This window comes from Malania oleifera, chromosome 10 (genome assembly GCF_029873635.1).
Source record: "Malania oleifera isolate guangnan ecotype guangnan chromosome 10, ASM2987363v1, whole genome shotgun sequence".
Classification (NCBI taxonomy): Eukaryota; Viridiplantae; Streptophyta; class Magnoliopsida; order Santalales; family Ximeniaceae; genus Malania; species Malania oleifera.
The window spans coordinates 55,950,168-55,971,777 of NC_080426.1; the positions used below are offsets into that span (position 1 = coordinate 55,950,168).

General features: G+C 37.8%; 1 protein-coding gene across 1 annotated transcript in view; it reads right to left on the reverse strand.

Moving 5' to 3' along the window:
* Nucleotides 1-20,800, reverse strand: part of LOC131165818 (ATP-dependent Clp protease proteolytic subunit 5, chloroplastic) — a 30,431-nt gene extending 9,631 nt beyond the window's left edge. The window contains exons 1-8 of the mRNA XM_058123916.1: nucleotides 20,335-20,800; nucleotides 20,005-20,124; nucleotides 19,737-19,854; nucleotides 19,452-19,544; nucleotides 14,810-14,855; nucleotides 14,629-14,701; nucleotides 7,635-7,669; nucleotides 7,442-7,530 (exon numbers count right to left, since the gene is read on the reverse strand). Coding sequence (XP_057979899.1) covers nucleotides 7,442-7,530; nucleotides 7,635-7,669; nucleotides 14,629-14,701; nucleotides 14,810-14,855; nucleotides 19,452-19,544; nucleotides 19,737-19,854; nucleotides 20,005-20,124; nucleotides 20,335-20,462 — 702 coding nt within the window. The 5' untranslated portion in view covers nucleotides 20,463-20,800. The remainder of the gene's footprint in view (nucleotides 1-7,441; nucleotides 7,531-7,634; nucleotides 7,670-14,628; nucleotides 14,702-14,809; nucleotides 14,856-19,451; nucleotides 19,545-19,736; nucleotides 19,855-20,004; nucleotides 20,125-20,334) is intronic.
* Between the last annotated feature and the right edge of the window lie 810 nt (nucleotides 20,801-21,610).

A 21,610-nucleotide genomic window follows, 5' to 3' on the forward strand; every position in this document is an offset into this window, starting at 1 on the left:
GTGAATATTTGCTAAGGTGGAGATTGTTGGAGATGTGACTCATATTTGAGTGGAACGCATGCGCCGGGGAAACATAGAGATGCAAAGAACAAGGAAGGAGGCTGCAATAGGAAAACCGTCGACGGTTAGTCAATGGTTGCATCGACAATTTACTCTCAGTATCAAACCGTTGACGGTTTCAATTATCTGCAGGATTCAGCTCTCGGTATCTTTTCGCCTACAGTTTTCCAGAAACAATCAACGGTTTTGTTTGGCACAGGTCACGGAATTTGAATCGGGAGATCAGTAAATTGGGAGATCTGGAGGATTTTCCTCTGAGATTTGCTATAGGAGTATTTTAGATAGTATCTAAGCCTCCTTTATGCATAGGGTTTGAATATATACTATATTTGTAACCCTTGATGTAAGCTTGACGTTTTGATAGTGAAAAATCAGTTGTTGCTCCCGTGGACGTAGGCACATTGCCGAACCACATAAACTCGTATGTCATTGATTTTATTGCTTTCCTTTATTCATTGTGATTGATTGCTTGTTCCGTATATTCATCATTGAGTGCTTGCATTACTTGTTTTGGATTGATTCGAGTTTGTGAGTTTCCGCTGCGCACTTGCATCAAGAGGAAAGAATGACGACTCTATGGAAATCACCCACCTTCTTTTCGCAGATGACACTATCATCTTTGTGAGGATGAGCCGAAGCAAATTGCGTCCTACTCAGTTTTGAAGCAGTTTCAGGCTTAAAAGTGAATCTAGGCAAAATCTATGGGCTCAAAAGGGGATCAAATCAAATAAGGAAGAGAATCTCTCACCTCATTCCCCTTGCTATTTTTTGGGTGGTGTGGAGAGAAAGGAACAAAAGAGCCTTCAAAGGAACTATTTCTTCTATTTAGACCATCATGACCATTGAATTGCTATGATCTCTAGCTGGCATTCTAGGCTGGTTGGAAGGAGACCCTTCGTAATTCTTGATCTTCCTTTTTTTTTCTTTATCAATAAAGATAGTATTAAAGAGCATCAAGGGGATGCCAACCCAAATTACAGGAAATCAAAAATTACATTGAGTTCATTTGCTACTAGTCCACTATGCCAACTAGTAACCGCAATAAACCATTATTCTTTGCTGAACTGAAGCATGGAGATAGAATTTTTGATGTATCTTCTATTCCTCTCTTTCCAAACACACTAGAAAATTGCAAGAGGAATATGAGACAAAGTTTTCTTATCCTTTGTTACCCAAATCCCTCTCCAGATCCAAAGCACCACTCCAACTGATCTAGCAGTAACCCACCGTTATCTGATAGGAGTCAAAGCCACATTCCAAAGATTACTAATCCAGGGGCAATGGAGAAGGAGATGATCGACTAATTCTGCCTCAGCCATACAAAGGGCACATCTATCGGCAGTGGAGAACCCCTTCTCTATAGTAGATTTTGATATCTTGGATCAATTATGCAAGCGGAAGGGGAAATTGAATAGGATGTAATACATACAAGTTGGGTAAAATGGAGGAATGCATCAGGTGTGTTGTGTGATTGTAGAATACCCTTGAAATTAGAAGGAAGTTCTATAAGATGGTTATAAGCCCAGCCATGCTTAATGGATCAAAGTTTTGGGCAACTAAAAAACATGTACAAAAAGTAAAAGTTTTCGAAATGCAAACTTTAAGGTGAATGAGTGGTACAACATTACAAGACAAATTAAGGAGCAAATATATATGAAATAAACTAAGCATAGCACCAATTGAAGACAAGATAGGGTGGGGCGGCTTAGATGGTTTGGACATTTGAAATGCAGGCCTAGTAGAGCACCTGTGAGGAGTTAGTTATTGTTTTTGGTATAAAATGGAGTAGGGGTAGACTTAAAATAACCTAGAATGAGATATGAAGGATTTAATAGCTCTTAAGCTAAAGGAGGAAAATGCTCTCAATCGGGTTAAATGTTTAATTGGAAAAAAAGGATTCACGTAGCTGAATCCACCTTGTGGGACTTAAGGCTTGTTGTTGTTGTTGTTTTTGTAGACGATGATTTGATGTTATATCTCTTCCCTTCTATTTACCTTGACACTATTTCACTCTCATTTCAACATATGCACATGGGCAAATTTGTCATTCCAAAAATTTAGCCCATGCAATTATCAACTCAAACCACTTTATTCATGTTCAACTCATGGTAAGGGTTATGGGGAGGTAAGCACTAATGTCACCTTAAGTAAAGTTTTTGCAACTGAGCTTTTTTTTTTCTTTTTTTTGGGTAAGTGTTAATTAACTGAACCTTTTCAAAACCGCTGCACTGGTGTGTGTACATTCCTTTGAGCTAGGAGTTCTGAAATGTTGCTTCTCCATCTTTGCATTCACATATGTTTCACATTGCATCATTTCAAGATCTCCTCAGTCATTGCAATCTTAATCATTTAATAGGCTCTTAGCCTCTTTGTGTATCATATGCTCCTTCTGGGAAAATAAGTGACAATTTGTTGCAGGAAGAAGTTCTGATATTTATTTATTGACAGAAAAAGAAGCGTTATTAAAGCAAGAAAGAAACAGATACAATAGAAGAGAACATGAAGCTCTTACTCAAGTATACAGGAAAAGGAAAAAATACATTAACATAATAAAGCCACCCAATCTCGGATGACGTCCTAAAAGCAATAGCCATTGAAACAGCTTGCACTAAGCCTAAGTGAAGCCGAATATTGCACCCAGTCCTAAGGAAGCTCCAGTGACAATATCTTCCTAGAAAAAATTCTAGCATTGCTCTCCAACCAAATTCCCCAAAGCACAGTGCATGTAGCACACCTCCACAGCTTCTTAACATCTTTACCCCTCCCCAAACAGATAGAAGAAATAGACAAGAACTCCTCCACTGACTATGGACAAACCCACTGTTCGCCAAGAACTCCAAAACATGAATTCCATAAGCCCCGAGAAAAAGATGAATCAAGTAAAGAATTAGATACTTTCTAAGAGCTTTCCCACACAAAAAACACATATTGGGGAACAATGCTTTAGAAGACCTCCAACTCATTATGTGCCACTAGCCAAAGAAACGCATTTATCTTAGAAGGAACTTGGCCTCCATACCTTGATAGAAAGGAAATACAACCAAGTTTTGATATTTATCGCTACTGTTTAGGCACATGGGTATTCCTAGTTGCACTATGTAGATATTTCGTGGCTTCTTACAATCTCAGTTGTTCAATAAATCTACAGTGTTTTCACAGGAAAATTAAACCCCATATTAGGATGCTTGGAATCGGACCTTTGGCTTGGATTCGTATGAATTTGGATAAAATGCATTACAAAATTGTATCAAGTTTCATTTATACCCTTGCAAATCCAATTGAACTCTTTGACTAGAGAGGAGCATGAGATTTTAAAGGATCAGAAGGCTTCTCCAATTTTGGTTCAGGAGAAAGTTACTTTTCGTACTTCTCTGTGGCCATATTCTTTTGCTGTTCTTAGTTTGGGGAGTGGGGGTTGTTATTGCTGTCCAATCTTCAAAGGGATTGGAAGGCAGCATCATTGAAATTATTTTTTGGTTTTTCTGGTGGATGCATTATCCTCCCTCTATTGTATCATTTTAGTTTTTAATGGACTTCTTTTCTATCTAAACTATATAAAGAAATTACATAGGAAAAATGTCATGTTTAACATCAGGGTATCTTGAGTAAATGTTGATTTGAAAACGACAGACTGAAAATGTCATCATTGTAGCAGAATAATCCTGAGACTGGGTCTGTGTGCTGTTCATTTTTGCTTGATTCTTATTTTTAGCGTGAACATAGTTCTTTTATTTCAATGACAGCAGGAATTTTTGGGAAGGACTGAAGAGGAACTTCTTTCAAAATCTATTTCATTGGTTGTCCATTTCCCCATTTTATGTAATATTGAGCAGTCACCCAAACTCAGGAAGGGATATCTACTTTAAGTTTGTAATAAGTAGGAGATTTTGCATGGAGGGCAGCCCTAATGAGAAATATCTACTGGGGAATTGGGGGTGCTGCCCCCCCTCCCAGCCTCATGCGGTTGGGCACTGTATTTTGAGCCAGGGTGTAGTACAAATATATTGTTGTATGAAAGTATTTTGGAGCTTTCACCTGGGGGCTATATATACTTGTAGCGAAAATTTGAAAACCAAAGCCAGTTTTCATTGACGATATAGTAGAGATTTCACAGAGGCACCATGAATGTAGGCACACATTGCCAAACCATCAACCATATAAATTGCAGTACTCATGTTTTTCTTCTGTTTTTCTTTTATTTACTCCATGCATGTGCATAACATTAGGGCAAGCTTCCCAAAATGTATAAAGATTGTGCCCCTTTTGGCATTTTATTTATCATATACTTATTGAGAAAAAAAAAAAAAGTCCAGTCAGTGAAACAAGGAAACCTAACTTTTCAAATGGAAAGGCCAGAAACAGTGATCTATGTGTGAATATGATAAATCATGCTTTAAAAGAAATTATCTGATTATGTTTTGGGTTAATTAATCTGCCAGGTTTCTACGCATCTATTATAGTTTATTCAAATATTTCATTCAAACTTAGGGACTGGTTTTTCCTGACTGACTTCATGAACGGATGCCCATTGGATTGGTCTTCGTCTATTGTGTACATCGGGGTGACGGTGATGGTTCATGGAGACAACAAAGGCCTGATTCAGCCACCTAAAGTAGCATTTGTCTAAGGAATTTTGGTTGCTGTTCCTTACAATGATGCCGACGCTCAGGCAATCTCTGATGCCTAGTTGCCTATACTGCCACCATGAATACTTTGAGCGAAGCAGGATTTTGCATAGAAGCAGACCTTAGATATAACTATTCTGCTGGTTGGAAGTACTCACATTGGAAAATGAAAGGTGTTCCCATGAGGATGAAAATTGGGACAAGGAACTTGGCTAATCATCAGGTAAAGCATGTCCATGCATCTTTTTTTTTTATTTTTTGTTGTGCCCTTTGCTATATAATATTGTTGCTCAACTAACATCGTACTTCTCTTATGCATCTAGTTTTTCTTTTTCTTTTTTTTATAATAAAATAAAGTGTATTAGATTGAGAAAGAGAAGTTACAATGCAAGGGGACAAGAAAACTGCCCCCCCAAAAAATAAAATAAAACAGAAAATACAAAAAAATAAAAATAAAAATAAAAAAGGGAAAAAAATAATAAAAATTAAGACAAAAAAATAAAGCAAAAGGAGCAATTAACCAAGAAAACCCTTTCTCGATCCCTTTGCATTGTAATTCACTGAGCACTTAAGATTCTCTAGCTCCCTCTGACCCTTCTTCGGTTTGTACTTATCCCGACAAAATGCACTTCTGTTTCTCCAGCATCACACATTTTCAAATCCAATTCATCAAATATCTCTTGAGCTTCTCAATCCTTCCTAGGAATCACCCTACTTATGTAGGTAAAATTTCATCATTGCACTGCAAAATATTAACTAATCCATTGTTTTCAAAAATAGAAACCCCCTCCAATCCTTCTGGCAGGGCTGGATGAACATATGGTAGGTCCCCATGATCATCAGAATCAGAAACATAACCATATTATTCTTGAATCTCATCCAACGGCAAACCCCCATCATCCTCAAACTCACAAGTCATCACTATAATTATCAGAAAAATCTCCCTAAACCTCTTTTCCCTTACAAACTCCTTTACTTCCTATATCCTTCCTCTTATCAAGTGCTTCTTCCACAATACACAACTCCCCTACAGAATCTTCCCTAAAGATTGCTCTCTCTTCTCTTCATACAATTTCTTCATTTCTACACCCATCAGAGCAGCCTTCCGATGAGCTTAGACCTTAAGGGCCCTTAGATTTTTCAGAATTAAAACCTGAAACACCAGATTTTGTACTGAATCCATCTTCTGTTTTTCTATTTCTCCTGGATATGAATCTAGTATGTTAATCATGGAAGTCCACTTTTTCAGTTTGACAAAATGGTTTTAAACTTTTGATTGTGTTCATTTTTGGTTTGGTTCACATTCATGAAAGACGCTGCCCATTGTGAGTGGTTCCAACCCCCAAGGCACATGCCAAATAACCCATTCATTGAACAAGGAGATATTTGATTACATAGGGGACAGCCCAACAGTTTGACCATAGTACATTGTCCAACAGTTTGACCATAGTAGATTCATGTTAAAGGTACTCAAGATTTTTTAGGAAAAAGAAAAAGAAAGAAAAAACATTTTGGAACACCCCAGAAAATCATTGACTCCATTTTTAGTTACATAGTATTCAAGATGCATACACAAATTTATTCATTAGTATAACTCATACATTTTAAAGTGAGAAAAAAATATATTTTTCATCACCAAAATTGAAAATCCAAAGGGGAGGACATTTACAGTCACATGCCATGATCAAAATGACCTTAAGCATACATGCAAGAAAATATACTAATCTCCCATTTCTTAACCTCTTTTCCCTTACAAACTCCTTTACTTCCTATATCCTTCCTCTTATCAAGGGCTTCTTCCACAATACTCAACTCCCCTACAGAATCTCCCCTACAGATTGCTCTCTCTTCTCTTCATATAATTTCTTCATTTCTACACCCATCAGAGCAGCCTTCTGACGAGCTTAGACCTTAGGGGCCCTTAGATTTTTCAGAATTAAAACCTAAAACATCAGATTTTGTACCCAATCCATCTTCTATTTTTCTATTTCTCCTGGATATGAATTGAGTATGTTGATCATGGAAGTCCACTTTTTCAGTTTGACAAAATGGTTTTAAATTTTTGATTGTGTTTATTTTTGGTTGGTTCACATTCATGAAAGACGCCGCCCATTGTGTGTGGTTCCAACCCCCAAGGCACATGCCAAATAACCCATTCATTGAAGGAGATATTCGATTACATAGGTGACAGCCCAACAGTTTGACCATAGTACATTGTCCAACAGTTTGACCATATTACATTCATGTTAAAGGTACTCAAAATAAAACATTTAGGAACGCCCTAGAAAATCATTGACTCCATTTTTAGTTACATAGTATTCAAGATGCATACGCAAATTTATTTATCAGTATAACTCATACATTTTAAAGTGAGAAAAAAAATTTATTTTTCATCACCAAAATTGAGAATCTAAAGGGGGGGCATTTACAGTCACATGCCATGATCAAAATGACCTTATGCATACATGCAAGAAAATATACTAATCTCCAATGAAAAAAATGTGAGAGAGATTCATTTAGTATTCCATATAAGACAAATTATCTCAATTCAATTTTTTTCCCATCAAAAGAATTCAAAGATCTTCCTGTCTTATCAATAATAAAGCACAATTTTATCAAGAAATGAGTTTAACAATATAGGAACCACTTGTTTCTGTAGGGCCAGTTAAATAAATAAGTCAGCAGTACAAAAATCAAATGCATCAAAATGCATTTTAAAGGAGTGAAGAAAGGGCCTTCCTGAGCAAGAGATTTACCTGAATATCTATGTCTGTTTGCCCACCCTGAGCTCCACCAAGAGGCTGATGGATCATTATCCTTGAGTTTGGCAAGCTGTATCTTTTTCCTACAGTTATGACAATGAAGAGAAACATGATTAATTAATTCAGAATGCATGATCCAACAAATGACCAGTTGAAATGATAATGGTAGCTCCCAGAACTTGTTTACCCTTAGTGCCGGAACTGAGAAGAAAAGCCCCCATGCTGTTCATAAAAAAGAAAAAAAAGAAAAAAATAAATCCTTACATCAAGAGAATGATTAGATTGACATTTCACATATTGAGAGAGAGAGAGAGAGAGAGAGAGAGCAATATTTTTCCCATTGATTCAAGCCTAGATGAATGGATCAGAAACTTTTTGATGGGAAAATGAGGATGGGTGATAAATAATAATCAATCGCAAATAACCAACCAACTCTATGACAGCAGAACTGCAGCAGTTATACAGCTAAAAAAAAGGTAAAAATAAAACTGAGATATTCTCAAGAACAAGATTAAACAAAAAAAATAAATCATGCATCAAACTAGTACAGTTATCCCGAAGTGCCAAATCTGATTTCTTTTTTAGAGCACTAAAAAGACAAAAACTCTCACCTACTGCACACGTGCAACTATTAAAAAGAAAGAGATATCTTCTATTTTTTATCGACAAATAAAAGAGAATATTGTTAGAGAAAACAGGGCATCAAGAGGATGCCGAACAGTGCAGAAAGAACAATAAATCACAAAAATAACACAGGTCAAGGAAGTACATCAAGAGAATCAAGAATTACAGACAAGTCTCTCCCAGGCATCCCACTGTGCCAACTAGAGATCATAGACATCCAACCATCCGAGATGATCTGCATAGAAGAAACCTTCCCCTCGAAAACCCTCCTATTCCTTCTTTCCAAGCAGCCCAGAATATAGCAAGGGGGATAAGGGAAAGGGCCTTCCTTTTGGACTTGTTGAGGTGGATCCCTTTCCAAGAAGCTGCCATGACCCATTTCTGCTTGACCATTTAAATGGCCAACCTCTAGAGATGCCTAGTCCAAGAGCAGTGGAGAAGGATGCGGTTCACCAATTCCAATTCTTCAAGGTGAAAAATGCAACATTCAAAGAAGCTGTTGTCTTCCGAACAAGCTTCCAAGGAAAATTGTTCACACACTGCGCCAGCCTGCTAAGGTGATTATAGTAAGACTTGACCGTAAACATACCCTCCTTACTCAGGTTCCAAACAGTCTTATTGGAAGAGGCCCGGTTCTGAACATTATAAAGTCTGCTGTAGAAATTTATAAGAGTATCAATTTCAGTCATAAACATTCCTGATCAGGGGAACGTTCCAGAAGGTCCCATTATTAGTGCTTTCCAGGTGGTAGCAAATGAGGGCATTTTTATTGCAGGCAAACCTATAGATGAAAGGGAACTGAAGAGCTAAGATGGGATTCGCTGCATCAAATGTCATGCCACAAAAATGCATCCTCCCCTTACTCTTCTACCCTTGTTGGAGTGGATCCCTTTCCACCATAACTCGCCTTCCACAGTTCCTGCAGTGATCATTTTTTTCTTGATCATGGAAATGGCCAAGTTCCAGAAATTTCTGGTCCAAGGGCAGTGCAAAAGGATTTGCTCTGCAGTTTCAACCTGCTCCAGGCATAAGATCCTATTAACGAGAAGTCCTTTTTTTCTGGAGGCTGTCAATGGTAAGAATCTTCCCGAGAGTTGCCTCCCATGTGGAAAAACAACCTTTGTGGGGGCTGCATGGGCAATAAGATGTTTATAGCATCATCTAACTGTAAAGTTTCTACCTCTTACTAAGGTGCACTTAGGCTCACCAGTTGTGAGCTGGCACTTGGATTTGTAAAGACTACTATAGAAATATGTCAATTTATCAATCCCAGTCAAACGAATCCCTAACCAAGGGAATATTCCAGAACATCTTTGTAACAAGCTAACCTGAAGACAGAAGGGTATTTAGTTATGAGATGGGGCATGCCACACTAGATATAATGCTAAAAGAACACATCCTCCTCATTCCCCAAATGAAAATAAATGACAGAATAATTTATCCCGTCCTCACCTCATGGGTCTCCAAACACTTGTACCACAGGCTCCATTCAACTCTTTCAAGGCCCAGGCACTATGATGGAGGCCATATTAGGCAGCAATGATTCCCACAAAAGGGCCTTATTGAAACTGGGAAAAGATTTGAGGCCAAAACCTTCCTTTTTCATAGGTTGTTTAAATACCCACCATGTAACCAAATGAAATTTAAATTCCTTGCCTGTGTTCCCTCACAGGAATCTTCTTTTGAGTACCTTCCAATCTCTTGGCTACGACACTCAGGATAGGGAAAAGGGGCATAAAATATGTTATGAGATTGGATGAAGTGCTTTTAAGGAGCATGAGTCTTCCACCTTTTGACAGGTGATTCCTTTTTCAACCAGCAAGTTTTCTTTCAAATCTACCAACTAAGGTGTGCCAAACTCCCTTATCTTTAACTTCCAAAGAGAGACCAAGATATGCAATAGGAAAAGTTCCAGGTTTACAACCAGATAGACCCACTAGTAAAGGCCTGCAATGACAAGTCCCTGTTGGAATGATTTCACTTTTTCCCAAGTTCACTCTTAAGCTACAGACTGCTTCAAAATTGAGGAGGATGCATCTAAGGTTGAGATTTGGTCAAGATCATCCTCACAGAAAATAAGAGTGCCATCTGCAACCCATAATTTCATTGTTCCTTCCAAATCCCAATGATAAGCCCCTTGGGCAGTTTTTTTGTCTTTGATTATCACAAGGCACAACACTTCCATAATCATAATAAACAATAAGGCGGGGAGAGGAGGTCTAATTGTCTCAAACCACGAGAAGATCAGAAAAAATCTGTAAGGCAGCCATTGACAAGCACTAAGAATGAGGAGATAGTGATACATTAATGGATCAGCTACACCAAAATTCCCAAAAACCCATTCTTCAGATAATAGGTACAGAAATTTCAGTGCACAAAATCAAACACGTTCTCCATGTCTATCTTGCAAACCCATCCACCCCCTCCGCCCCAACCTTCTCCTTCCCTTAATGCTGGCATCCACAACACATCATGAGCAATCAAAGCAGCATCCACGATCTGCCTGCCTGTACGAAGGCATGCTGACATTTCTCAGTAACTTCCGGAATTGCAAATTTAAGCCTAGCTGTGAGGATTTTGTAAAGGAGCTTATATAAGCTGCCAACTAGGCTAATAGGGGGAAAATCCTTGATGTTGCAAGCTCCCCTTTTTTTTGGTGGGGGGGGGAAGGCTAAGTTGACCCTACACACAAATCTGCCTGTTCTATGGAAATCTTCAAAAACACAGCTATTTAAGAGTGTCCCAATTCCATTGGAAAAGGCAATAGTTAAGCCATCAAGGCTAGGAGCTTTGTCCCTGTTGCAACTCTTAAGGGCTTGAAAATTTTCCTCTACCTCAAAAGGCCTCTCAAGCCACCAAACCATGGAAATGCTCAGATTTCTGAAAATCATGCCATCAATTGTTGGTCTTCAAGACTCTCCCTCGGAATAAAATTTTTTGTAGAAATTGCAAATGCCCCTTTTGTTTCCCCTTCATCAAATATAATCTTCCCTTTCACTTCAATTCTTATTGACATATTGAATCTACGGCATGCATTAGCAATTCGGTGGAAAAACTAGTATTCCTGTCCCCATCCTTCCACCAAAGGGCCATGGATTTTTGCCTCCAAGAAATTCCCTCCATAATGGTGACTTCAGCAAGATCTATTTTTGAGAGCAAGTCCAGACCTATTCTTGGCATTGAGGTCCTCTCTAAGATCCTCTTCATCCAACTCCTTAATGGTTTTCAGAATCACATTCTTCCTCAAATTTCCCAAATATTTTTGTTCCATTTCAACTTCTCCTTCAGCATTTTCAGCTTCGAGGCAGCCACAAAGTTGGCCTTCCCTTCAAACTGTAGCTTGAGCCACCAATTTTTGACTTGACCATAAAACCCTTCGTGCTTGAGGCACATAATATCGAAGCAAAAAGACGTTGGCTCCCACTTGATTCCTCCTATGTCAAAAAGGATGGGAAAATGATTCAATATGGGCCAAGGGTGCAAATACTCGGTAACTTTGAGGAAGTACTCCTCCTAGTTCAAAGAAATTAAGAATCTTTCAATCCTTGAGTGCAAGGGAGTTTCCCTAGAGTCCGACCATGTGAAAGAGCCGCCAACAAGAGGAAGGTAAATATGGACATAACCATTCATGAAGCCATGAAACTCCTCCATGCTGGTTCCTCAAAGGGTCTCCTGCTCCTTTCATGGGGATACGAAATCAAGTTAAAATCCAACCCGAAGACCCAAGGGCATCTCATTTGTCTCTAACCTCCACGAGCTCATTCCACAAGAGATGCCTGGAAAAGCCTTCGCGTGGACCATGAATGCCAATGAAAATCTAGAAAAGGTTGTCTTCCAAGCTCTTAAACAAACAGGAAGCCAAGAAGGATTGATGGAATGATCAAAACTATCCACCACGAAATTGTTCCACTTTATGAGAATTCCTCCTCCATTGCCTGCACACCCAAAGCAATCTATTTTTAGCTCTTAATCCCCCATAAAATGCTAACCAACCAGCTATTTAGAGGATCAACCTTGGTTTCCTGAAGATGGAGACATCTCCCTTCCAATCATTGAGAACGACCTGACACCTTTTGGCTTTATCATTTAGTCCCCTCACATTCTATGAAATTAATTTCCTGAACATAGGTTCAAAACACCAACTCGGCTACTTCCAGCTTCCCCATGTCTGAAATCCCTCCTAACTTATCATAATTTAAAATGCATTCAATCTCTTCAGTTCCCTACTCGTTCCTTTCTTTTGATTGCTACCTTGAGGTTTTTTTACCAATGATTCTTCCTCTCTTTTCTTCTTTCAGTTTCTTCAAATACACGCATTGCTCTTTCCACAAAACCTTCAAAATAAACCCCAATAGTCTTACTAACCAAGTTCAATTTGCAAGGAACCCAATCCAACACCTGCAATTTGAAACTAGTACTGTCAAAATCCTGCCCATTGAGCTCCTTCAAAGATGGAGAGGGAGGCTCTTTCCTCTACACTCAACAGGTTGGAATAATCGCCAAATTCTACTCCACAATCAAGGGCTTCAAGGACTCCCCATCAGGTTGCCCATCAACCATTGCAGCCTAATCGAGATGAGTCTGCTAAGCTACAGGAGCTCCAAAGCAAGCTTGAGTGTCCATGAAACAAGATGGGGTTTTGCTAGATGAAAAAGGAGTGAAAGCGGCTGACTTTTCAGGTGGTAAAAGAGAAAAGGCCCAGGCAAGTGAGAGTCCAAAAGTGAAATTGCATGCGCTGTAACAGGAGGAGCCCAAAAAGAGATCAGCCCCTAAATCTTTCGGGTTGACAAAGCAGGTGAGGCGAGAGGGGCTAGACCCAGGAGATTTAAGAAAAAACAATCGCCTTGAGCCTTGGACACCCTACATCCATTCATTAAACATGCCAATGGATCAGTCTTGAACTGCCTTCGAGTTGCAACCAGGTAGCACAAGGACAAAATATAGCATTTCAAAGACACTTGTGGATATGTGAAAAACAAAGGAAAAAATTAGAAGAATCAAATAAGAACACATGATGCAGGACAAGAAGGGGAAATTTTGGAAATTTTGATATAGAGATGCAGAGCAGCAAAGGAAAATTTGGAAAATTGATTAGATGGAAATTGAGAAATGGAGAAATTAGGTTAGAAAATTAGGCATTTGTTGAATTGAACTAATTAAAACAGTAAAGATCATGAAGCATAAAAGCTACTAACCTCACACTAATAGGTTATAGAAATAGCTCCTAGGAAGAAAGATTCTTGCTCTTTAAGGTTCTCTTTGGCATCATTTTGGTTTTTTATTTTTCTTTTTGTACAATGAAGAAATAAATTCTAACAACACATTTGTTTACCCGGTGCTAGTTTTCCGGTTCTATTGTCAGTTTTTAATTGTTTTCTAATAAGCCGAAAACAAAATTTTATGATTTTCAATTGTTTTGGTAACCTGTATTTAACATCCAAAATTAAATTTTGTGGATTAAATATTCATTTTATACATTATTTTTATTAAAAATAAAATAAAATAGCCATGTCAATTAAAAATATAATTAAAATAAAAAACATATATAAAATTTCTTTCAAAATTGAAGAAAGATAATAAAGACACTAAAAGATTATTTTTAGTATTTTTTAATTGTCATGTACAATAAAATTGTTATAAAATCTCTTAAAAAGTGAGTTCAAAATAAATAAAAAAAATCAAGTAAAATAATTATAATTCTCTATTTTGAATATAATATTTTTTAAATGTGAATTTTTTGTCTTTTTATTTTTAAAATTTTTTATTAAATTCAAGGGAAAAAATGAGAATTTGTTTAACAAAGTTTTTTTAAAATTTATTTTAATCTTCAGAAATATTACCCCAAAAGATCTCTGGCTTTTGGTTTTTAGTTTTTGTTTCAGATTTTTATTTTCCAGTTTTCATTTTCGTTTTAATAATTTTTGACAAGATACCAAATGGCCCATAAATTTTGCAACAATGAGTTTGCACCAATGTTAAATGATAATGGTTCATTATATTCTCTAGAGTAAGTCAGTACAAAGCTTATATATGAACTCTTGTTGGCTCAGCCCTAACAGTAATTAACGTTGACCATCAAAATAAACTAATCTTTGCCATATAAAATTGGCTGGATAAAATATAAAAAAATCCATAAATAACACAAAATAAAGACCCAACATACCCCAATAGGATCCAAAACAAAATATATCAAAAACACCCTTGCAAACAGCGCTGCTACATTGAACAAAGCTCAACTTCAAAATTCAAATGAACATTGAGGTAAGACCCCTTTCCCCTGTTGATAAATTTGCCTTCTTTTGTCTCTTCTATAAACTTTTAAAAGCTGATTTCTATAACATAAACACCCTAGACACACACTTCTTTGGGATAAATTTGCATTGACTCACACAAGTATAATGAAATTTAAGCACAAATATGTGAAGGTTTTATAGGTAATCACAAAGGCTTGTTGTAGGCAAGAAAATGAAATCAAAACCACAAAGGAGGGAGGATGGGGGAGTTCATTGCATAGTCCTCCATTGAATAATAAAAGTGGAACAGCGGAACTATTTTACCTAGCTGCTAATCCAACGCATACAGTGGAAACATCAGGACGGATATGCCTCATCGTATCAAATATGGCCATGCCTGAAGAAATAGAGGTAAGAAAGTCACAAATAAGAACTAATATACTAGTCTGAATATACAGAGAAATAAAGTGTTATTAGCACGTGATTATAATAAGAGATATATTACCAGCTGTAACTGATCCACCTGGAGAGTTCACATACATGACAATGTCCTGATCACCAAGGAGATACATTAGCAGTCTGTTCACTTGCAAGTACATGGCAATTTTTGTCTCTGCATGCACAAGTGCATGGGCACATTCACTCCCCTCCTTCCCCCAACTCACCCCGAAAAAATAAACAGAGAGGGGGGGGAGCAAAGAGGGACAAGGCAAAATAACAGCCATCTTTGTGTATACTTGCTCTTTCAACAAACAAAACAGACTAAATTTGATCAACGTATCAAATGATAAATCTGTGGACTAATGAGAGATTGACAGCAAAGAAAAGTATGAACCACAATAGCAAACTCAAATTCAAGTCATGTTAACTTTAAGAAAAGAAAAGGCAGTTAACTTTAAGGCAGAAAAGGCAGCAAAAGCTACACCAGATTAACACTGCAATGCTAGCACAAGCCTATGAACAATTAACATTGCAATGCTACCACAAGCCTATGAACAATTCAGGTTAGCAGCAAAAATAAAACTTAAGAAAAATCCAAAAATGATTGGTTACAATTTTGAAATTTGGAAATCATTAAATTTAGACATTAAAATAATCTCAAATCTAGTATTAATTGAACAATTATGTCGGATGCTTTTTATTAAAAAAAAAAATAGAAATTAATTAGCATAAGGAAAGCAAATGCATATCACTGATTTTAAAATCAAAAAGGGAATCATTCATAATTTTCAAATGTTTAGGAATTATTTTTTTTTATCATAAAAAAGAAAATATATTAGCAAGGCATCAAAGGGATGCCAACCCGCAGTACAAAACATCAACCACTTTGAAGAGTGTCAAGATTACAAAATGATCATTAACAAATTTCCCACTAAGCCAGGGAAGACAACAGAAATCCATTGGGCTTTGCAGGTCTAAAGCGAAGTAGTTGAATCTTTGAAGGCTCTCTTTATTTCTTTCCAAGCACACCAAAATATGGTGAGGGGGATGAAGTTCAAAGCCTTTTGCTTCTCCTTTGTGGCTCTGAAGCCTTTCCAAGCCCAAATCCCCCCTCAAACTGAATTTGCCATAACCCAGTGCAACCCAGCCAAGGAAAGAACCAAATTCCACAAGTTCCTTGTCCAGGGACAGTAGAGAAGAATGTGGTTGACTGATTCTGCATCAGCTATATAGAGAAAAAAATAATACGCGACTGTAAGCCCTCTTTTCCGCATATTATCGAGGGTTAAAATATTTCCATGTACGGTCTCCCAAGCAAAAAAGCAACCTTTGAAGGGGCTGCTGTCCTCCAAATGTGAATCCAAGGGGAGTTATTGCAATTTGTTCCCAATGGTGAGAGCTTCTTCTATAAATATTTAACAGTGAAAACGTCATTTTTGTCCAAATCCCATTTCGGCTGGTTGGGGATGTTTTGGTGACAGAATTTGTATAGAAATCTGTAGAAGTCAGCAAGTGTGTTAAGTATCCAATCTGCCACGTTCCTTGTAAAAGAGATGTCCCAGAAAATTCCCTGACCAGTGGTTTGGAGATGATGACTGATAAGGGCATTTATATTACAAGTCTAGTTGTAGATGGAAGGAAATGCAGCTCTAAGATTACAGTTCTCATGCCACACATCACGCCAAAAGTAAACATTGGCCCCATTCCCCACTTTAAATGTCACAAATTGGAAAAAGTCATCACATCCTTTCCTGATGAATTTCCATACTCCCACTCCATAGGGACCTCATCTATTTTGAGTTGTCCAATCATTGTGCTCAAGCCCATATTTAGAAACAATAATATTTCACCAAACCACTTCTCCTTCATGAACCTCCATAACCACTTCCAGAGGAGGGCTTTACTGAAAGTGAGGAGGGATTTCAACCCCAAACCACCTGAACAAATGGGTTGTTTGATCACTCACCATCTAACAAGGTGATATTTAAACTCCTCCCATAAGTTTCCCCAAAGATATCTTCTCTAAATTCCCTCCAATCTCCTAGTGACTGAAGCCGGTAAGGGAAGGAGATACATGAAGTAAATTGGAAGATTCGTCAAAGTGCTCTTGATAAGAGCAAGTCTACCTCCTTTTGATAAGAAATATCTTTTCCATCCTGCCAATTTCCTTTCAAACTTTCCAATAATAGGGCCCCATACTCTTTTATCTTTGAATTTGGCTCCAAGGGTGAGACTGGTGTTCTCCCCAATTGGAATAAGCTCACTTTTGTGAAGGTTCACTTTTAGGCCTGAGATAGCATCAAACCCTAACAAAATGCATTGAAGGTTGATGATATGGAGGGGATCATCTTCACAAAAAATAATAGTATCATCTGCGGAAATAAGATGAGAAATTTTTGTGAGCCTTCCATTTCTGCCCACCTTGAGCCTCTAAAGATCCCCCCTTGAGTAAGCTTTCATCAGCATGAAGCTCAACACCTCCATGACCAAAATAACAGGAAATAGGACAAGGGATCTCCTTGTCTCACGCCTCTTGAGGAGCAAAAGAAATTAGTAGGGCAGCCATTTGTGAGCACTAAGAAGCTTATGGTTTTGATGCATTGAGCAATCCAACTACATCATAGCTCTCCAAAGCCCATTTTCCTAAGGATATAAAAAGGAAGTTTGATTTGACATAATCAAATGCTTTCTCCATATCCAGTTTGCACACTATTCCCCCTTTTCCCTCCTTCAAATAGGCATCAACCATTTCATTAGTAAAAAGAGCAGCATCCATATCTTCCAACCACAAAAGCACACTGATACTGACCAATGACTTCAGATATTGCTTTTTGAAACTCTCAACAAGTACTTTGTCAATGATTTTATAAATGCTTCCCACCACGTAATGGGGCAAAAATCCTTGATGTTAGCAACCCCAACTTTCTTAGGAACAATAGTGACAAAGGTGGTATTTATGCAGCTAACGAATTTTCCTACTCAATGGAACTCCTCAAAGATGATTAACAAGTCATGTTCAAGGAGGCTCCAGTTAGCTTGAAAAAAAAAAAAAAAAACCAACGAGAAACCATCCAATCCAGGCGCTTTATCACTATTGCAGTTTCTAATAGCTTGGAAGACTTCTACTTCTTCAAAAAGTCTCTTAAGCCACCATACAATGGGAAAACTGAGAGATCTAAAATTAATGTCATCCACTATAGGTCTCCAAGCCTCAAGTTCAATGTAGGGGTCTTTATAAAAATCACAAATAGAGGGGGGGCAGCCCGGTGCACAAAGCTCTCACGTATGTAGGGTTCGAGAAAGGGGCAGACCGCAATGGGTCTATAGTACGCAGTCTTACCTTACATTTTTGCAAGAGGCTATTTCCACACCTCGAACCCATGATCTCCAGGTCATACGACGACAACCTTACCATTGCGCCTAAGCTCCCCTTCATAAAAATCACAAATACCTTTCCTAAAATCCTCTTCCCTAGTTAAGATGATTTCACCAATTTCAATGTTGGATGAGGTGTTACTTCTACAGTGAGTGTATGCTACCCGATGAAAGAATTTTATATTACAGTCCCCCTCTTTGAGCCATAAAGTTCTAGATTTCTACCTCCAAGGTATCCCTTATAGATTAATAACCTCATTCAATTCCTTCTTAAGCGTCACTCTTTTGGCTCTCTGTTCATCATTAAGACCCTAGATTAATTGCTGCTCATCAATCTTTTCTATGCCATTAAGGATAACAATCTTCTTCGCTTGGACATTCCCAAAGGTGTTTATGTTCCATATTTTTAACTTTTATTTTATTCCTTTCAACTTTGAGACAAGCACAAAACTAGCCTTCCTTGTGACCATAATAGAAGACCACCAAGTTTTCACCAACTTGCTAAAACCATCATGTTTTAACTGCATATTTTCAGAGCAAATGAGGGTTGGCCCCTATATAACTCCCCATATGTCAAGGGAGACGGGGAAATAATATAAGATGAGCCTAGGAAGTAGACTCTGAATCACGTGAGCAAAATGAATTTCCAATTCAACCGAAATTAGGAACCTATCGGTCCTTGAAAAGGAAGGCAGTTCCTTGGAGTTGGACCAAGTGAAGTTGCCACCAATGAGAGGGAGATCTAAGTGCATTCAAATTGATACAAGGAATTTTCTCACGGTACTAATCTCAAGGCTACCCCCACTTCTTTCATGCGAATACACATCATATTGAAATCGCCTCCAATAATCCACGGAGCATTCCATCCACTTCTAATCTCGAAGAGTCGATCCAATAAAGAGACCTAGGGGGTCCTTGACCTAGGCCACACACCCCTGTGAAAATCCACTAAAAGTTATCGTTCGTGCTTTTGAACAAACAAATTAATGAGGCCTATGGTATAATTTCAAGATCTTGTTTGTTCAATGAAAACTTTTGGAGAAAATGAATAACTAGTAAGTTTTGTCACATTACTCAAGTAAATTCATATGTAACAAGAACTTTTTACCTTATCTGCTGATAACGAAAGGCATTGCTGTAAATTAGTAGATTACTCCAAGTAGCATATTGCCCCAGCCATGGAAGGGGCAGCTACACCAGTTCTAAGAGGCAATAAGGAGTCATTCGTATACAATGGGTTTGACTGATAGTATATATAACACACATGCATGAACACACAAACATGAACTTCATATAGACCAAACAAGAGGTTAAATTTCATTAAAACAAACCTTGTTTGGGTCAACAGCATCCAAATAAAGAAGCTGAGCAACAATAATGTTTGCCATATCATCATCAACGGCTCCACCGCAACGTATTATTCTCTAACAACACAATCAAACACTAAAATCAAAAGTTCATACGGATTAACCAACCATTTTGAATGTCAATCAAAGGCAACCATAATCCATATACATTAAAGCTAACATCTACCATGTCGTAAAGCTGACCAATTAACCATTAGAATCTCACTTAAAAGTGATCCATGCTCATAGAGACTAAATCTAACCCCTTACATGTTGAAAAAGCTGACTGATAACACTATGGAAACGCTCCTGCACCATCGGTGGCGGCCCTTGTCCTCCTTGTGCATATGCCGGGAAGTACGGAGACAAAGGAACTTGCAAATCATTCCTATGCAATCAAGTGCCAAAAATATTTTGCGTCAAAAGGAAAGCACTCAAAGCATTAAGCAGAGTTGAATTGAAATTTCATCTGCAGGTAGGAATGTAAACAGACGGCTATACATCAGTTCATCATAAGCTCATAACGAAAATATATTACCTTATAGACCAAATCCCACGCCTAGAACTTGTCTCCAAAGGCCAAAACTCACCAGAATATACCGCCTTTACCAGAGATCTTCTGAGATTCTTTCCATGACCAACTAATTTCCTTAGTTTCCTGAAAAATCATCGTTGCCACTTAATTTCATGTTTCTAATTCTCTAAATGAGAAACTGAACATAAGTCAGCCACACAATTGCTCCTACAAGATCAATGGGCATGAAATTACGCACAACGACGTCAATTTCCAACATTTTCTCAGCATCTAAACAAAGCAAAGATGGGCGTATGGCGGTATGAGGAACACTGATTGAAGATGAAGAAATACCTGGAACGAAGGGGCTCGGAGGAGAGAGAGAGTTTATGAGAATCGGTGCAGGGGCTGGGGTTCGAGGAGAACAAGAACGAGTTCAAGCTGAGAGAAGGGGCTGACGTGGAGAAGCAAGTCTGCGCCATTTCTGCGTTCTTCTTCTAGGGTTCAGCTAAAGTAGACAGCGTGAGAGTGAGAGAGAGAGAGTAGCCAAACTACAGTATCGCAGAAAGATGGGCCTGGTCTGCCGTTGTGAGAGGAGAAGGGGTGGAGGAAGAGATGGTGTTTATCTCTCGTGTAGAGGCGGAAAAGGAAGAGGGCAAAGAGTGAAGACGGGAAGAAATTGCTGATTGAGCTTAGGTGACAGGCGGGTATTCAGTACCGGCGGGTTACAAACCAGCCAAGTAGCTCCAAAGCCAGTCCGGCTCGTGAGCTACTCAGCGTTTCATTCGAAAATAACTCACTCAACCTTGTTTATGGAGTTAAAATCTCGGAAGGAGTCATATGGTTTTTAATAACCATTATTAATTCATGAATTATTCGATATTAAGCTCGTAAACTATTCAATATTTTGTGAATAAATATTTTGTATAAAATATATAAAATATTTTTATAATTATCAATACAAATTAGATATATCTCTAAAAAATAATATTATATATACTATTAATCAAAAGAATTTTCCATCATTTTTTTTTCTTCAATCATCTTTCTAAAATTATCTTCAAATTACAAGTTGTCTTATGATTACCATATTTTATAAATTATAGACATACAAGTCATTTAAAAAGTTATTTTATTATAATTTTTTTTAAAAAAAATCTACTATCTTTTTAACTCCCCCAATTAAAAGAGGAAATTAAACTTGTCTTTCAATCACCAAATAATACATGGTTGTACACGACTTTATACATATTCAGAGATGAACGATGGAGTTATACACAATAAATACAATGTAATTGCAACCAAATTTCATGGAGGGGATTGAGGCTTGACTGAAGGAGCGATTGTAGGTGTTGACTTATCATGCCCTCGCAAGATTGACTAGCCATTGAGGACACCAATCTTGGTTTGATGAGTAAGAAAGAGGAACCGAGACAGCAGCTTGGTAAAAGAGTTAGCTAGTTGATCAGAAGTGTGAACATGGAAAACACGTAGGCGACCTGTAGCAACTTTATCACAAACAAAGTGGAAGTCGATTGTGATGTGTTTCATACGAGAGTGGAAGACTGGATTGGCACATACATAAGTAGCACTCACGTTGTCACAGTAAATGACTGGAGTAGGGGATACT